The 16,210-nt window shown below is 39.0% G+C and overlaps 1 protein-coding gene across 1 annotated transcript; it reads left to right on the top strand.

The window, feature by feature from the left end:
• The first annotated feature begins 13,649 nt into the window (after positions 1-13,649).
• On the top strand, positions 13,650-14,594 carry LOC124229430 (olfactory receptor 4D6). Its single transcript, XM_046644643.1, has one exon. The coding sequence runs from the start codon at positions 13,650-13,652 to the stop codon at positions 14,592-14,594; it is 945 nt and encodes a 314-aa protein (XP_046500599.1).
• Positions 14,595-16,210: the final 1,616 nt, after the last annotated feature.

Below are 16,210 nucleotides of genomic sequence, written 5' to 3'. Positions count from 1 at the left end.
CCTACTGTTCAGAGAGTCCAGATCTTTCTTAATCTCTTCCATTGTGTTCTTCATCTCCAGTATTTCTGATTGGTTCTTCTTTATAGTGTCAAGCTCTTTTGTGACATAGCTCCTGAACTCATTGAGTTTTCTATCTGTATTCTCTTTTAACTTGTTGAGTTTTTAAATAATGGCTGTTTTGAATTCATCATCATTTAGGTTATAGATTTCATTGTCTTTGGGATTGTTTTCTGGGTACTTGTCATTTTCCTTCTGTGCTGGAGATTTAATATATTTTTTTCATACTGCTTGATGGCGTGGATTTGTGCCTCTGCATAGAGATAGAGTTTAGTTACTGCCTCCACTTGTTTCTACTGGTGTAGGGGGGAGCAGCTGTTTAGGCTGCACCAACCAGGAACCCTGTCAGGTGTTGGTGACTGGACCTGGGCCCCTCCTCATAGTCACAGTGGTCCTGTGGGGTCTCTCATCATCTGTGGGGGCAATCACAAGGGGGCCTCAGGCTGCTGGTGCCTACTGTTGCAGACCACCTAGACGCGCTCCCTCCTTAGGGTCTGCAGTGGTGTTATGGGCTTTTCCAGCGTCCGGGAGCAGGATCACCTATATTCGCAGCTCTGTCACTTTCTTGGCCCACAAGATCTCACTTGTCCACTAAAGGCCACGGCAGAGCTATGGGTATCTTCTGCAGTCTGTGGTTAGCTTACCTAGCTGTGCTACTTTTGCCCCAGGGCCTTCCAGCCTTGTGATTGCCAGTTGGGGCCTCTCCACTAGTGCTGTGCAGAGGCTTTCACTGTGTCTACTGTGGGACTGTGAGTTTTCCCCCTGGGCCATGGAGTCAGGCAGCTGGAGCTCCACCCATCCCCTGGACACTCCCACAGGATCAGTGGGTGTCTCTTGCCCCCTCTGGGACACAGCCAGAGTCCGTGAGTCAGAGACAGCTCGCGGGCTGCTGCTCTGCCTGGGATCCTCCTCTCCCAGAGCCTCCCAGTGTTCTGAATGCTGAGCAGGGCTTCTCCACTAACACCAGTAGAGGCTTTCCCGCCTGCTGTTGTGGGACCATAGAGTTTCCCCTTGGGCCGTGGAGCCAGGCCACTGGAGCTCCACCTAGCCCCCAGCCACTCCAATGGGATCTCTGGCTGTCCCTTGCCCCATGTTGGACACAGCCAGAGTCTGTGAGTCAGCAGCAGCTGGCGGGCTGCTGCCCTGCCTGGGATCCTCCTCTTCAGGAGCCTCCTGGTGTTCTGAATGCTGGGCGGGGCCTCTCCACTAATGGCAAGTAGAGGCTTTCCCTGCTGGTGCAGGTTCATGGAATTTCCCCCTGGGCTTAGGGGTAATCACGGGGGGATTAGGTAGGGCTGTAGTCACCTGTTTCCACTGTGGCTCCCCTGGTGCATGCTCACGCCTGCCCTTGGTGCATGGCAATGCTATGGGGGAGTCCGCTGGAAGAAAGCTGCTTGCAGGTACTAGGCTGTCTGGGGGCCGGGGTTCGGAGAGTTTTCACCTATCTCCATCTCCTCCCAGGGGGAAGTCTGTCCACCTTCTGATGTATAGCAGCACGGGTCTCTCAGGTGTCCTGAGATGCTATATGGGTATCCTTTGTTAACTGATGAACGTCCAATTAGTTGTAGATTCGAAGGGGGAGAGACAAAGAAGACTACTCACTCCGCCATCTTGGTGACGTCATCAAGATCTGAAGCAACCTTTTTGCCCTTGAAAGTCATACCCTGTTTTCTAAATCAAATGCCTTTCTTTCCTTTAATTGGCCATAACATGAGTCAAGAATCAACTTCTCTCTACCTTTTCACTGTTTTAGCTATTTAATTTTAAAAGTCCAATTCTATGTTCTGTGGTGAAGCAAATGAATTAAAATGTTTATATTTATGTTAAATTAACATTTATATTAAATTAAAATTAGTTTATTAATATTATGAAAATTTATAATAAAATTTTAATTTAACATATTAAAAATAAAATCATATTTTCACTTAATTTTATGTTTATATATAAAAATTTTAATGTTATATTTAACTGGTAAGTTGCTTTTTTCTGAGTCTGTCATCTTCTATTGCTGTTATTTCTTTCTGTTTTATTGAGATATATTGATATATGACACTGTACAAGTTTAAGGTGTACAGTACCATGATTTGACTTATGTGTGTTGTGGAATGATTACCACAATAAGTTTGGTTAACATCCATCATCTCCTATAGGTGAAAGAAAAAATAGTTTTTTCCTTGTGATGAGAACTTTTAAGATCTACTTTCTTAGCAACTTTCAAATATACCATATAGCAGTGTTAACTATAGTGACCATGTTGTATGTTGCATCCTCAGGACTTATTTATCTTATAACTGGAAGTCTATGCTTTTAACCATGTTCTGCCAATTTCCCCTCTATTGATTTTTTATATGTATGTGATTCCTCCATAGAAAAGATATTCTCCACTGCCACCCTAAATAGTGCTACATTTTTAATAAAACAAAACCAAAATTTTCCAGGAAAAGTCTGTGCATTTTGCCCTCCCTCACCTGAGGGAAAGGTCGCAACGTCTGAGGTGAAGAGAGTATGAGTTCATGATGCGAGGGTGTGGTGCACAGTGTCCTTCTAATTATGAGTGTCAGTGCCCATCAGATCATCTGTAAATGGATTTAATATGTTAATATATGCAAAATTCCCAACATAACATTGGGTAGACAATAGAAACTCAATAATTATGAGATTCTCTATGATAACAAGTTATTTGGAAGTGTAGAAGGCAGAATTTAAGTGTTTATCCTTGCTCTCTCTTCCAGACCTTCCTGTGTTTTTTCTTCATGGACCACAAAGGAAAATTCTGAGTTAGATCAACCCTGGGGAATCTCAGGGTCTGACCACTGGGATGGAAATTAATTATCTCTGCTTTCAGAAAATTTAAATGAGGATATGTTTTTTACACCCCAGAGAGTGATTAATTTATGCAGCCATGAATTTTGAATTCTGAAAATCCTTCCTTTGTAGAGACAGCCAAGTTGTAAATGTGGTGATTCATCTGCAAGGATAGAGAGAGCCATCTCCTCAAATGCACCCCAACCACGAACTTTGAAAACCACTTCTCTACTGTCCAAAGCTACAGATGATAATAGGCACTAGAAAAGAATGTCTTAGAGGTTGCAATCTCTCTCCAATCTCCTTTTATCTTCTTGCTTCAAGTATCTTCCCACAAACACACATTTCTGGCACCAGTTTCAAGTTCTCTCAGTCTCATTAGAGAGCAACTTGGAGATGGGAAGGAGCCGGATGCGCCTGATTAGACTGCATTGAAAGCAGAATAAATCAAAATATAAAGTAGTTATAGAATAGATTGACAAGAGGGAGAGGCAGGAGAGAGGGGAAGGGAGAGGTGACGACATCCAGTCTGCATTCTTTCTGCGTGTATGTACCATGGAGTCTTATTTACAAGTCTCCTGGAACTGTAAGACTTTGTGAAATGACAAGAACTTCTTTAGTATTTCTTCTCCATAAATTACTCCAATCTTTCTGTCTTCCCATAAACTCAACTCAGATTCTTCCCTTTTCTCTTCTGCTCTTCTGATGACATCCTCTGATGGGCATCCTGACCCATGTTTGAAGTTCTGCTCCTAGGAAGAGAAATTTTAAAAAAGTTCCTGTGGAGGTTGCTTGCTCCAGACCCCTACCCAAATAATTGGGAAGTGATATACATCTTAAGCACAAAGGAGGTGCCTCACTTCCAAACGTCCCCTTATTTGCATGCTGATGCCTGGAATTCTACCATCTGAAACTCATTTGTTAGTTTAAGGCTTGTCCTCTTCTAAAAGTGCCAATTTTTCTCTTTTAAAAGAAGTTATTCTTTAAGTTTCATAGTCATTTGTCCAGTAAGGATCTGAGAGAGAAAGCTAAAAGCTTTCTAAGCTTCCTGAGAAGTTAAAAGAAATACTGAGTGAGGAAAAGTTTCAGACCAGAAGAAGGCGCACTCACAGACAAACTTCAAACTCAGGTTGACAGTTCTGGTTACATAATGCTGATAGCAATTTATGCCATTTCACTTTCACACCCAGGACACCTGTCAAATCAAAACTGCAGTACAGACGCTCAAGCTCAAACTTAGTCACAAATTTTAAGACAGTTGAGAATGGCAAGAGGTAATTAAATGAGCTAGACGTAAAACATTCTGGGTCTTGCACACTAGTAAAATCTTATCTTTTTTTTGGTTTTAGTATTATCATCTAATTGAAGAAGGATCAACTCCCAAGATGCCTGCCACCATTTCCCTACATATACATAAAGAAATTAATATTTACTGAGTGTCTACTATTCATGGAGCATTGTACCAGACACTTCACAGTTTCTGTTTGATGTGATCAGCTCAGTAACCTGCAAGGTGGATATTTCTCAGATGATCAAGGTTCTAATCCTAGATCCAAACGTTGACGGCTTTGACAATTTATAGATGTCACTTATGCTCTCGTATCCTTATTCTCTAAAATCTACCAAGGAAGTAATTCTAGTTTAAAATTGATTAACATCTAATTTTCACATCTATTTTGCAAAATAGGTGTGTGAATTAAATTATATACACATATGTAATCTGTGCAATTTATGTTAGGTTTCCATCTCTCCATGTGGTTCTGTGTGCAGAGTGAATTTTCTGTTTTATGGTGAGAGGAGGGGCTTTCCCCTCTGTCTCAAGGAAAGAATCACCTCTTCCAAGTTCAAGGTGTTTCTACATCTTTCACTATAAGAGTCCAGGGATCGAAATTATGTTAAAAACCCCTAACAATCATAAATAATTCTAATTTGTTTCTAAAGTAACATTCAGGGTAGGATATCCCCACTCCTCTTCTTCTGATGTCAACTTGTCTAATAGAAAATAAAAGTTATGGTGCTGAGACATCTTACCCTTAAACTTTGAATGTTCTTCCTCAAGGCTACTCCCTAAACTGAATTTTTAAGGACAAAATAAAATAATGGTTAAAAAGAGCCGCTTGATGGAGTTTTCAATCTCAAGAAGACCAAACTCCCAACATCACCTCTAACACCATCTTCCTTTGAGCTTGCATTATCTCTCAGAGTGGACTCACTTCTTCTGTATTTAGCATATGTCAACATGGAGTCTCATGATATATAATCCATCCAGGCCCAAGAGCCACTGTTCTTAAAATGCCCCTTTAGATAAGCACTCACTTTGTGCCTATCTTATATCATAAACTTTATATACACCCTCTGAACCAGGAGTCTCAGCAGCCTCATGAGATAGGCAATATCATTCCTATCAAGAAAAGAAACTGAGCCTCAAAAATAACCTGTTGGCATAATTGTAGCCCAAAGTCACACAACTTGTTAATTACAGTTAGAATTAGAAACAAGTACTGTCTTATCTCTAAAGCCCACTCAATATTAAACCACTACACTCTCTTACCATCCCTTTCTGCCAGCACAAGGGTCAAAACTAAACTTGGCTTCCACCCAAATATTTCTTCCCTCTCTCCTTCACTTAGGATCAGGCTCACATCATAGTCTGACATCAACCCCAATCTTTCCTGGCTCCCTTCACATTTCCTCTCACAGGAATTTCCTTTACTAAAACCCTCTATGTTCAATTCTGCTTGGTTTCTGCTTCTTGGAAGACCTGGACTAACACAAGGCATTGTTCATAAAAGCTCCAAATACTAAACTATCTAAATGTCCATAAAGATGTGGTTGAATAATGGAGCTATATTATCCAATGGAATATCATATAGTGATAAGTGTAAACAAATTATAGCTACATGCAACAACATGGATTGACCTCACAAGCATACTGTTAAGCAGAAGATGCCAGGCACAAAATAATACCTAAAATGTTACCTAATGCATATAAAGTTCAAAAACAGACAAAATTAATTTTATAGTTTATGGGTGCATAAGTGGCTAAAATAATAAAAGACAAGCAAGTGGTTACCATAAAAGTCAGGATTGGCATTAGATCTAGTGGTAAGGAAATGGACGGGGTGTAACATTCTAAGGCTTCTGAAGTGTTAGCAATGTTTCATTTCCCAATCTGGGTGATGGTTATAGAACAAACACATAGTTTGTTCTACAGCTGTGCTTTACTTTGCTGAAAGTGAGCTGTCATTTACAATAGGAAGTTTTCTTAAGCCACCTGCTGATGCAAACAGTCTGAATACATCAATTAAATGACAGAGAGTGCAAGGTAGATTTTTTTTTGAGGAAGATTAGCCCTGAGCTAACATCTGCCACTAATCCTCCTCTTTTTGCTGAGGAAGACTGGCCCTAAGCTAACATCCGTGCCCATCTTCCTCTACTTTCTATGTGGGACGCTTATCACAGCATGGTTTGCCAAGCGGTACCATCTCTGCACTCAGGATCCAACCCATGAACCCCATACCGCCAAAGCAGAACGTGAAAACTTAACCATTGTGCCACAGGGCCAGCCCCACTTCTGCTACTGTATATCTGTGGGACGCCAGCCACAGCATGGCTTGACAAGCGGTGCATAGGTCCGCACCTGGGATCTGAACTGGCGAACCCCGAGCCGGCAAAGTGGAACATGCAAACTTAATTGTTGCACCACTGGGCTAGCCCCCAAAGTGGATTTTTTTAAAAAAGACCCAACTATATGTTTTCTACAAGAAACTCACTTTAAATATAGAGACACAGATTAAAAATAATTCAGTCGAGAAAGATATACCAGAAGAAAACTGGAGAAGATACAGTGATGTGTCAATTAACGGGAGATAGTTCTGAGAAAAGAGTCTTTAGGTGATTTCGTCGTTGTGAAAACATCATAGAGTGTACTTACACAACCCTAGGTGGTATAGCCTACTACACATGTAGGCTGTATGGTATTAATCTTGTGGGACCACCACATCCATCGTTGATCAAAATGTCATTCAGTGCATGACTGTATAGTAATTTGAGATAAAGCAGACTTTAGAACAAGGAAAATTATCAGTGATAAGGAAAGGGTTTTTTTCTTTTTGACTAAGCTTAACCCTGAGCTAACATCTGCTGCCAATCCTCCTCTTTTTGCTGAGGAAGACTGGCCCTGAGCTAACATCCATGCCCATCTTAGGAGAGGGTTTTTATAATGAAAATGATAAACGGGTTAATTCTCCTAGTACACAACAAGCCTTGATGCGTATGCACTTAGAGTGTCAAAATAGATATGGTAAAAACTGATAGAAATACAAAGAGAAATAGACCAATCCACTATTATATTTGGAGACTTCAATACCTTCTGTCAGTAATTTATAGATCCAGTAGGCATAAATTCAGTATGCAGAATACAGTTGAATTAAAAAGCATCATTAATCAATTGGATCTAATTGATATTTATAAAATATTTCATCCAAAAACAGCAGAATACACATTCTTCTCGAGCTCACATGGAACATTCACCAAGATAGACCACATTCTGGGCTATAAAACAGACTGTCACAAATCACACAAAGTATGCTCTCATACCACAATGGAATTAAACTAGAAATCAATAACAGAAAGTTAGTTGGAAAAATCCCAATATATATATACATGTTGCCTAGTAACCTTTTAATAACTCCCATTGCATCTGCAACTGCTAGCTTCTCCATTGAAACTTATGTTTCTTACAAATATCTGACACTATTCCCTATGCTGATTATTATATTAGACTTCCAATTCAGTGTCTAAGGGAATAATGTGGACTGTGCATGTGTTTGGGTAAAGACGAACAGAGCAGTGAAGATGGGGAACCTGACAGGCTCACCTTTTTAATGCAAAGGTAGGTGCAGGCAACCTCAGCTTAGCACACATATAATTTTTTTATTTGATAGTGTTCAGTCTTCAGTCCCTGAAAGGTAAAATATTCATGTGCAATTCTTGAAGTGTACATCATTTAGAACTGAAAGCCTTAGGCTGATTAAAATCTCCTGCCTCTCATATAAAATATTAGGCATCTCAGACACCTTCTGATTAGAAGGTGATTTCCTTTATATTAAAACAAATTTCATAAACATTTATGGAGCACTTACAATATATGGGAAAATAACTGGCCCAGTTCCTTTATGAAAAAGAGATTCAAAGATAGCTGGGAACAGGGTGAGAAACACAATTATATAATACCATTAGCATTATGATGATATTAACACCCTATGTTTGTATAATGTTTTGAAGTGTACAATGTGCTCTCATGTGAATTGTCATTTCATTGAATTTACAGCAACAAAAGTGAATGAGGGACAGAAGTGGGATGAGACTGGAGATAAAGGAGAACAAGGACTTGTTAAGTAACTACTGCATGTTAGTCACTGGCCAGCCATTCGTTCATCATCTATTCAAAAAGAATTACTGAATAATTGCTATGTGCCAGTAGGAGCTGGGGAAACAATGATGACAAAACTAAGTCCCTGCCTTCAAGGAGTTTACATTTGGAGCAAGAGGCAGAAATAAATAGATACATAATGACAGGCAGTAAAAAGTGCTAGATTATCTCAAGTAAACCCCACTGCAAAGCAAGGCATATGCTCCCCATTCTATGGAAGAAGATGCTGAGATGCATAAAAGTTAAATTGCTCAGGCCCATCCAGCCAAAACTTAAAATACTTGAATCTCAGTTCAAAGACTATTGTCTTTTGAACAAGCCGCCTCTAAGTTTCATAATGCAACCCTGAGGTTACAAAATAGACAATCCACCATTCCATCCTGACCTGACATCGCACCTGATAGTCTAGAACCTTCTAAAGTAATTGACCAGAAGAGAAAGTGGAACTGTATTAATTCAAAAGAGAAGCCAGCAGTAAGTAGCTTCAATCTCAGTTTCTAGAGACCTGACTTGGCTGGTCCGAGGCTCTCTATATGATGCCTCCAGCCAATGTCTCATGGAACTGTAACACACTGAGAGAATAATTAGAATTCTTTTCCCCACACATCTCTTTCCTTAATAAGTCACCTTTCTTAGGACAATTTTATGGAAATGGAAAAGAAAAACACAAGAGGCATAACATCAGAGCTCAAATTAATGAGGAAAAGCTTTTACTTCAAAGTGTATGTTAATACGCTTTTTCTAATTTTCAAAATCAGAAGCCATTTAAAATCTATTTAAAAATTGGACACAATAGAATATCTTTTCAAAGAAAGATTACCAAAATCCAAATACCCACAGATAATAGCTGCTACTATTGAGGTAGACATCTTTCCAGACTTCTTTTAAACGTATAGATTTTGGGGCCTGCCCAGTAGCATAGAGGTTAAGTTTACATGTTCTGCTTCGGTGGCCCAGGGTTCGCCAGTTCAGATCCCGGGTGCAGACATGGCACCACCTCTCAAGCCATGCTGTGGTAGGTGTCCCACATATACAGTAGAGGAATATGGGCATGGATGTTAGCTCAGGGCCAGTCTTCCTCAGCAAAAAGAGGAGGATTGGTAACAGATGTTAGCTCAGGGTTAATCTTCCTCACAAAATAAATAGATTTATTTGCAAAAGTAACAGTATGTGATACAGTCAGCACTTCAACCTATCACTAAAAAGGACTCTTACCACATCTAAGAGTAAAGTTCTACATTATCAATTTTATTGGCTGAAAATACTGAATTATTCTATTGTACAGTAACTTATTGAACAAGTTTTATATGTCAGATATTAATCTAAATTCTTATTTCTTATAATCTGTACTGTCACAAACTTTCTTTGCACTTATGGCATTAAGCACTTGATTTATTAACTGTTTAGCATAAATTCCTAAGATAGAATTCCTGAGTCAAAGGACTTGCACATTTTAAGTTTTGGCACATATTTCAAGAATGACCCCAGAAAGTTTGTCCCTCTGTACACTCCTACCAACAATATATCTCCTTCCCCATATCCATGCAAATAATGGGTCTTTTAAACATTGACCAATACTTCAGGTGAAAATTGATATCTCATTGCAATTTTAATTTTCATTTCTTTGCTTAATAGTGTAATTGAACATCAATTCATATATGAGCTGACCAACTATATTTCTCTGTGAATCATGACCCACTTCTGTTTTAAAGTATACATTTCTCACTGAATGATAAAAGCTCTATTTATAGCAAAAGTAGTAAACTTATTTTGTATTATTTTTTACATACATTTTCCCAAGTTTTTCATTCATTTTTAGTTTTTAACTTATTTTTAATGCTTTTGCAACATGGAAGTTTCATATTTTTATTCAACCAAATCTAATAGTCTTTGGTAATCTTTGGTGTAATGCTTACAAAGTTCTTCTCAACCCCAAAATTATAAAAAACAATTACTTAAATTTTATTCGAATATTATAATAAATTTGTTTTTTTGGCATTTGTATCATCAAGATGACAAACTCTTCAGTCTTCCATTTCAAGTTAAAATGTGTTGTAATTTATTTTGGCTTATAACATCCATCTATAAAAAGAAATCAAACATCCAACCACAATTAGAATTAGGCTGTTTCTTTACAATACCTTAATCATTAGTTAAAATTAGAAAACTAATGTAATTTTTGACTAGACCTAGACCCAGTAAAGTTCATGTCTGGACTTACAGATGTACACAAAAACGCATTTCCAAAATGCTGAGTGCAGCATTATTTGAAAATAGTAATGAGGGCCCAACTAGGCAAACTGAAGGTGGCAATGTATGATTTTTGTGGCCCCTCACCTCCTGCAGATTCTACAAGCCTGACTCCCAATGCTACACACCCATCCTTAGTTTCCATATTACCTTTTCAACCCCTGTCGGCCAAGACTGCTATGATTTCCTGCCTAGTGCCCATTCCAATCTTGCCTTCATAACCAATGCTTGTTCTGGACATGGCTGATTGCCTTATACCTATGAAAATCAGTCTCTACCTTAGTAACCAATGTATTTACTCATCACATCTACAAAGGATTACGGAGATCTTACAGCAACAACAGCAAAACACGTAACAAAACAACAAAATATAAGTAGGAAACTGTTAAGAGATTACAGTTGAGAAAGTATGGAGTAGGAAATTAACCCATATATAGGTTTTTGAGTGTATGGAAGACAAAACAGAAATAGCCCAGTACGTAGTCTTCATTGTCTAAGAGGAAGATCTTACTGGTTTCCTAGGGGAGCTGTCCCTGACACTTGGGTCTAGGACAAATGTTTCCCTTGGAGTTTCAAGTTGGGAAGCTAATATATCTTGCCCTCAATACAATCCTAAGGTGGGCTCTTCTTTGTAGACACCTTTTATAAAGGGAAATAACATAATTTGAGTAGCTTTCTGTTGTTTGCTAGGTGGCAGTAAAAAATTCCAGAATACCACCTCCAGGTACTGTGTTATGATGGGATATTAAAGTAGGATTCTTATTATATCATATTAAAAGAACCCTTAGAGAGGAAATTCACTTTTCCACAGGAATTAAATGGTTCTAATGGTGAAATCAGAAATCTAGGAAAATCAACAGAGAAGATTTTTATTTAAGAAGCTTTCTGCATGTCTGAACTCCTCAAATTAAACCATAAAATACCCTCAACTGTAACAGAACTGAAAAAAAGAAATGCCACTAAACAGGTCATTTGCAGGGTGCTTTATTATGTTTTTATTTCAGGGATTGTGCTCTGTTCTTTTTTTATCTAGTCTACTCTCTTTCTTATCCTATTTTCTTCAGATATGCTTCCATTGCTTTGAATGCCAAAACTGTTTACTTTCTATTGTTGAACTGGCTTTGGGTCATCTCAACTATTTGAATTTTTAAAAATTATCTGCAATATGAGAGTCCTTGGACATACAAATATTCATATTTAAGAGAGTTTTGTCCTCTGATGGCCAGATATCTGATTTGAAAAAACCTTACTTGCCAACATAGCAACAGAAGAAAATCCCTGGAATTTGAGGTTATATTTAATCCCAGGTTAAAATTCTCTATCTTTCCAAGAGTTTAACTGTTTTAGATTCTACCTATAGGTGAGATCATGCAGTGTTTGTCTTTCTGTGGCTGGCTTATTTCACTTAGCATAATGTCTTCCACTCAGAGAAGCAGAGAGTAGGATGGTGATCACCAGAGGCTTGGGGTAGAGAGAAATGGGAAGATGCTAGTCAAGGGATATGAGTGGTACAAAGTTTCAGTTATGCAGGGTGAATAAGTCCTGGAAATGTAATGCACTATAGTTAACAATACTTTATTGTATGCTTGAAATTTGTTTAAAGGGTAGATATTAAGTATTCTCATGGCAAAAATTCAAAGAGGACTCGGAAAATTTTTATTAAAGTTATGTATCTTTCCCCAATCCATAGACTGATTCTAGAAAAATAAATACCCTTCTCCATTCACCCCTAAAGTAAGGAGGATCAGATTAAGTCACCACTGAGGTCTGGAAGTTTTAATGATGAGTTTGTTTGTGATGATTTCATGTGCTCTGAATGATGATTGCAGCTCTACACTCAACCAAGAGCCTTGTGGACCAAGTGAGATCCAAGTGTCTCAGAGCACATGGAGGAGTACTTATGAGGGCCTGATTCTTCTCTCCTGTATGAAAGGAGATGAGGATTAACTAGTCAGGCTACTTAATTAACTGTAAAGTTAATCTACCCACTATAATTCTGATATAGCAAAGTAAGCCCCACACTCTCTGATCTGGCAGAATGCTACAGTGGAAAAACCTCTGGAGACTGTTAAATAAAAATTATTCACCAGACACTTGTTAAAAATGGCAAGACAGATTTTATTCAAGACTGTTGCAGTAGAGGTCAAGACTATTGCAATAGAGGGGAGAGATTAAGCTCAACTGCAAATACAATGAGAAGCTGGGATTTATAGCCAATGAACAGAGGGAGAGGGTCAGTGGATAGAGAATTACTAAAGGGAGAGTGCAAGGATAGGGGGATTCTTGCTAAATTGGCTTAACAGGATTCTTGCTAAAGACAAGCCAAGAACTTTGATACAAGGAGTTAGATGTCTAGGGTGGGGGTTGAGAAATTTGATCAGATATCAAGGGTAGGGGCTTCTTGCTAAACTGATTTAGCAGGATTCTTGCTAAAACTGAGTTTATCCAGGAAAAATGTGTAAGGTCGAGGTTGACACCTAGTTGAGAAGAGGGCTCAGAAGGGCCTAACTAAAATCTTGTCAAGAAGGGAGTCTCTGTCAAGTCGGAAAAATTATTTGGGTTCAAATCCTTGATTTGCCACTTATTAACTTTGTGATTTTGCAAATGTGGGAAAGTCATTAACTGCTCTAAGCTCCAGTTTCTCCTATGTAAAATGGAGATAATCATAACTACTCTACAGAGCCCACAGAGACACCACAAGAATCAAAATCAAGATGAAATGTTGCAGGTGAAAGCTTTTAGTAAATTATAAAGCTTTGCATACATGTAAAGAAGTTATTCCTGCAGGATAGAAAATAAGCCATGGTCAAATGACCATAGCCTTTCCATCTCCCTCTAGTCAGAGTAAGGACATAGGAGTGTGATGGTTCTTCTTGTCAACCTAGGGTTTTACAACAAGAAAGGAAAATCACCAGGATAAAGAGTTTCCACACAATGAAAAGGGAGACTCTAGCACAGTTTTTCTGAGTAGTCGTTATGATCTGGATACTTGCAAGAGCCTTATAACAATATATGATAAATGATATTGCCGCCTCATGACTGCATACTCCTAATCCTAACATATCTTCTCCTAAGGTAGACCTAGCAGAGGGTAGTCCCCATCATGGGCCAGAGCAACCACACCACTGTGAAGGAATTTGTCTTCCTGGAACTCACTCGCTTCCGGGAGCTAGAGTTTTGCTTGTTTGTGGTCTTCCTTGCTGTGTATGTAACAACTGTGCTGGGTAACGCACTCATTGTGCTGACCATCACCTGTGAGTCCCACCTCCACACTCCCATGTACTTTCTCCTGAGGAACAAATCAGTCCTGGACATTGTTTTTTCAGCTGTCACCGTTCCCAAGTTCCTGGTGGATCTTTTATCAGAGAGGAAAACCATCTCTTACCATGGCTGCATGGTACAGATCTTCTTCTTCCACTTTGCTGGTGGGGCAGATATTTTTTTCCTCTCTGTGATGGCCTATGACAGATACCTTGCAATTGCCAAACCTCTGCATTATGTGACCATTATGAGGAGATCGATGTGGGTGGGTTTGGTGGTCGCCTCTTGGGTGGGTGGTGGTTTGCACTCAATTGTCCAGATAATTCTCTTACTTCCACTCCCCTTCTGTGGTCCCAATGTCCTAGATGCCTTCTACTGTGATGCGCCCCAAGTGGTTAAACTGGCCTGCACTGACACCTTTGCTCTGGAACTCCTTATGATCTCTAACAATGGGCTGGTGACACTCCTGTGGTTCCTCGGGCTCCTGGGGTCCTACACTATTATTCTGGTGATGCTGAGATCTCACTCTGGGGAGGGCCGGCACAAGGCCCTCACCACCTGCACCTCCCACATCCTGGTGGTGACTCTTCACTTTGTGCCTTGCATTTACATCTACTGCCGGCCCTTCACTACACTGCCCATGGACATAGCTGTGTCTATCAATAACACGGTCATCACCCCCATGGTGAACCCCATCATCTACACTCTGAGGAGCCAAGAGATGAAATCAGCCATGAAGAGACTTCAGAGAAGGATTGGGTTTTCTGAGAGCAGTAAACTGGGGTGAGCAGTCAGATTGAGATGGAAATCTAACTCTGATTAGTTTTTCTCAAACCACTATCCTGGGAGTAAGAGACAGCTATCTCTTTTCTCCACGGTCATTTCTCTACATCCTCATAGACGCTTAACTCTATTAGAGGGAATATAGAAACAAAAAGAAGAGATGAGGTTGAACAACATGAGATATTGGGCTTGCAGACTGGGGAGAGGAATGAGGTATAAGACTAAAATCAATAACCTAATGCTATTTTGTTGTAATCTGTGACTCTCATGCCAACATACTTTGCCTCACTTTTACCACCTGTAATATGGAAATAACATTGTCTCCTCACAAGGTTGCCAAGAGAGTGAAGAATTACAAATGTTGAGAGGATGATAGCTGCAAAAATTAGTATTGCTCCTGGAATTAATCAGGCATACAAACGATTTCCCTGTTATAATATTCCTAAATGTGCATATATACAGAATATGGATGTATTTCTTTCTCACATGCTTTCTCTAGTGTCTCTGAGATTTCTCTGCCTTCTCTGATTATTCCCAGTTGATTATTAAAATCACTTCTTGATTTAATATTTTGAGTACAGAATCTTCAACATATTTCAATATATTTCACTATTCTCAGATCCATTCTACTGATTTTCTCACTCAAATTAATCTCAAAAGTACTTGTACAAATTGGGGCTATATCTGCACAAAATTCACAAAGATAATTTATTTTTTGTTAACTTAAACTTCTTTATTCCCTCTATCTTCTCTCCACTTCACTCCCAGGGCTTTTATAGCTGGAGCAAAACTATAGTTTTGTCTATATATGCACAGACAATTCAAGATAAATCACTGGTAAAAAAAAAAAATACCTTTTCACACACTCAAGATCCATTTTTTGTAGCAGGAGAGAAAAGAAACACATTGTAGGCAGGGCCATTTAGGAATAGCCACTGGGTCTTCTTTGTAATCCACCTCTCTCCCAAGAGGACGATTCTAAAAATGTAATTATGTAGAGAGACAATAAGTCTCCCTTCTCTCTTTATTCCTGCTTCAAATTCTACCCTTCAGCCTCCAAAAGTCATTAAAAAATTGGCCAAGAGGAATAAGAAATCTCAGGAAACTTCAACATATAGACCATTCTTTTGAAATTGTTATGATGCATTAATACTTGCAAAATGGTCCTAGTAGATGACATACATTTGCGATTTTTCTCTGAGTCCTACAAGACAGAGACATTGGGCCAAGACTCTTAACCACATGGCAGTGCTTCTCAAACTTTTTAAAATTATTGCCCCCCCCCAAGGAGCTTTATTAGGTATTTTTACTAATTGCTTTCCCACAAGAAAATGTAATACCAAAGATATACTGTATATCTTTTTACACACCAAAGATCTTTGAAGGACCACACATCATTGCAATATCTAAGATTTTTTGGCTACCAATAACCAATTTTTGCCCCCTTGGTCACATTGCCCACACTGAGAATGAATGATAATATGGCATTAGATATTTCTATTAACATGTTTCCCCAAAATTCAAAGAATCACAGAATAAATAGCATATGTCTTCTGGGGCCTTGCAAGAATTTGGAAAGCATAGACATGTGGGCATCTTTGTTTGTGTGTGTCTGTAAGT

This window comes from Equus quagga, chromosome 17, assembly GCF_021613505.1.
Source record: "Equus quagga isolate Etosha38 chromosome 17, UCLA_HA_Equagga_1.0, whole genome shotgun sequence".
Taxonomy (NCBI): domain Eukaryota; kingdom Metazoa; phylum Chordata; class Mammalia; order Perissodactyla; family Equidae; genus Equus; species Equus quagga.
Note: the sequence above shows the minus strand (reverse complement) of the source record. Positions and strands in the feature narration are given on the sequence as shown.

What these genes read in the sequence shown, in the direction of transcription:
- LOC124229430 (XM_046644643.1), top strand. Translation starts at nt 13,650, where the DNA reads ATGGGCCAGAGCAACCACACCACTGTGAAGGAATTTGTCTTCCTGGAA.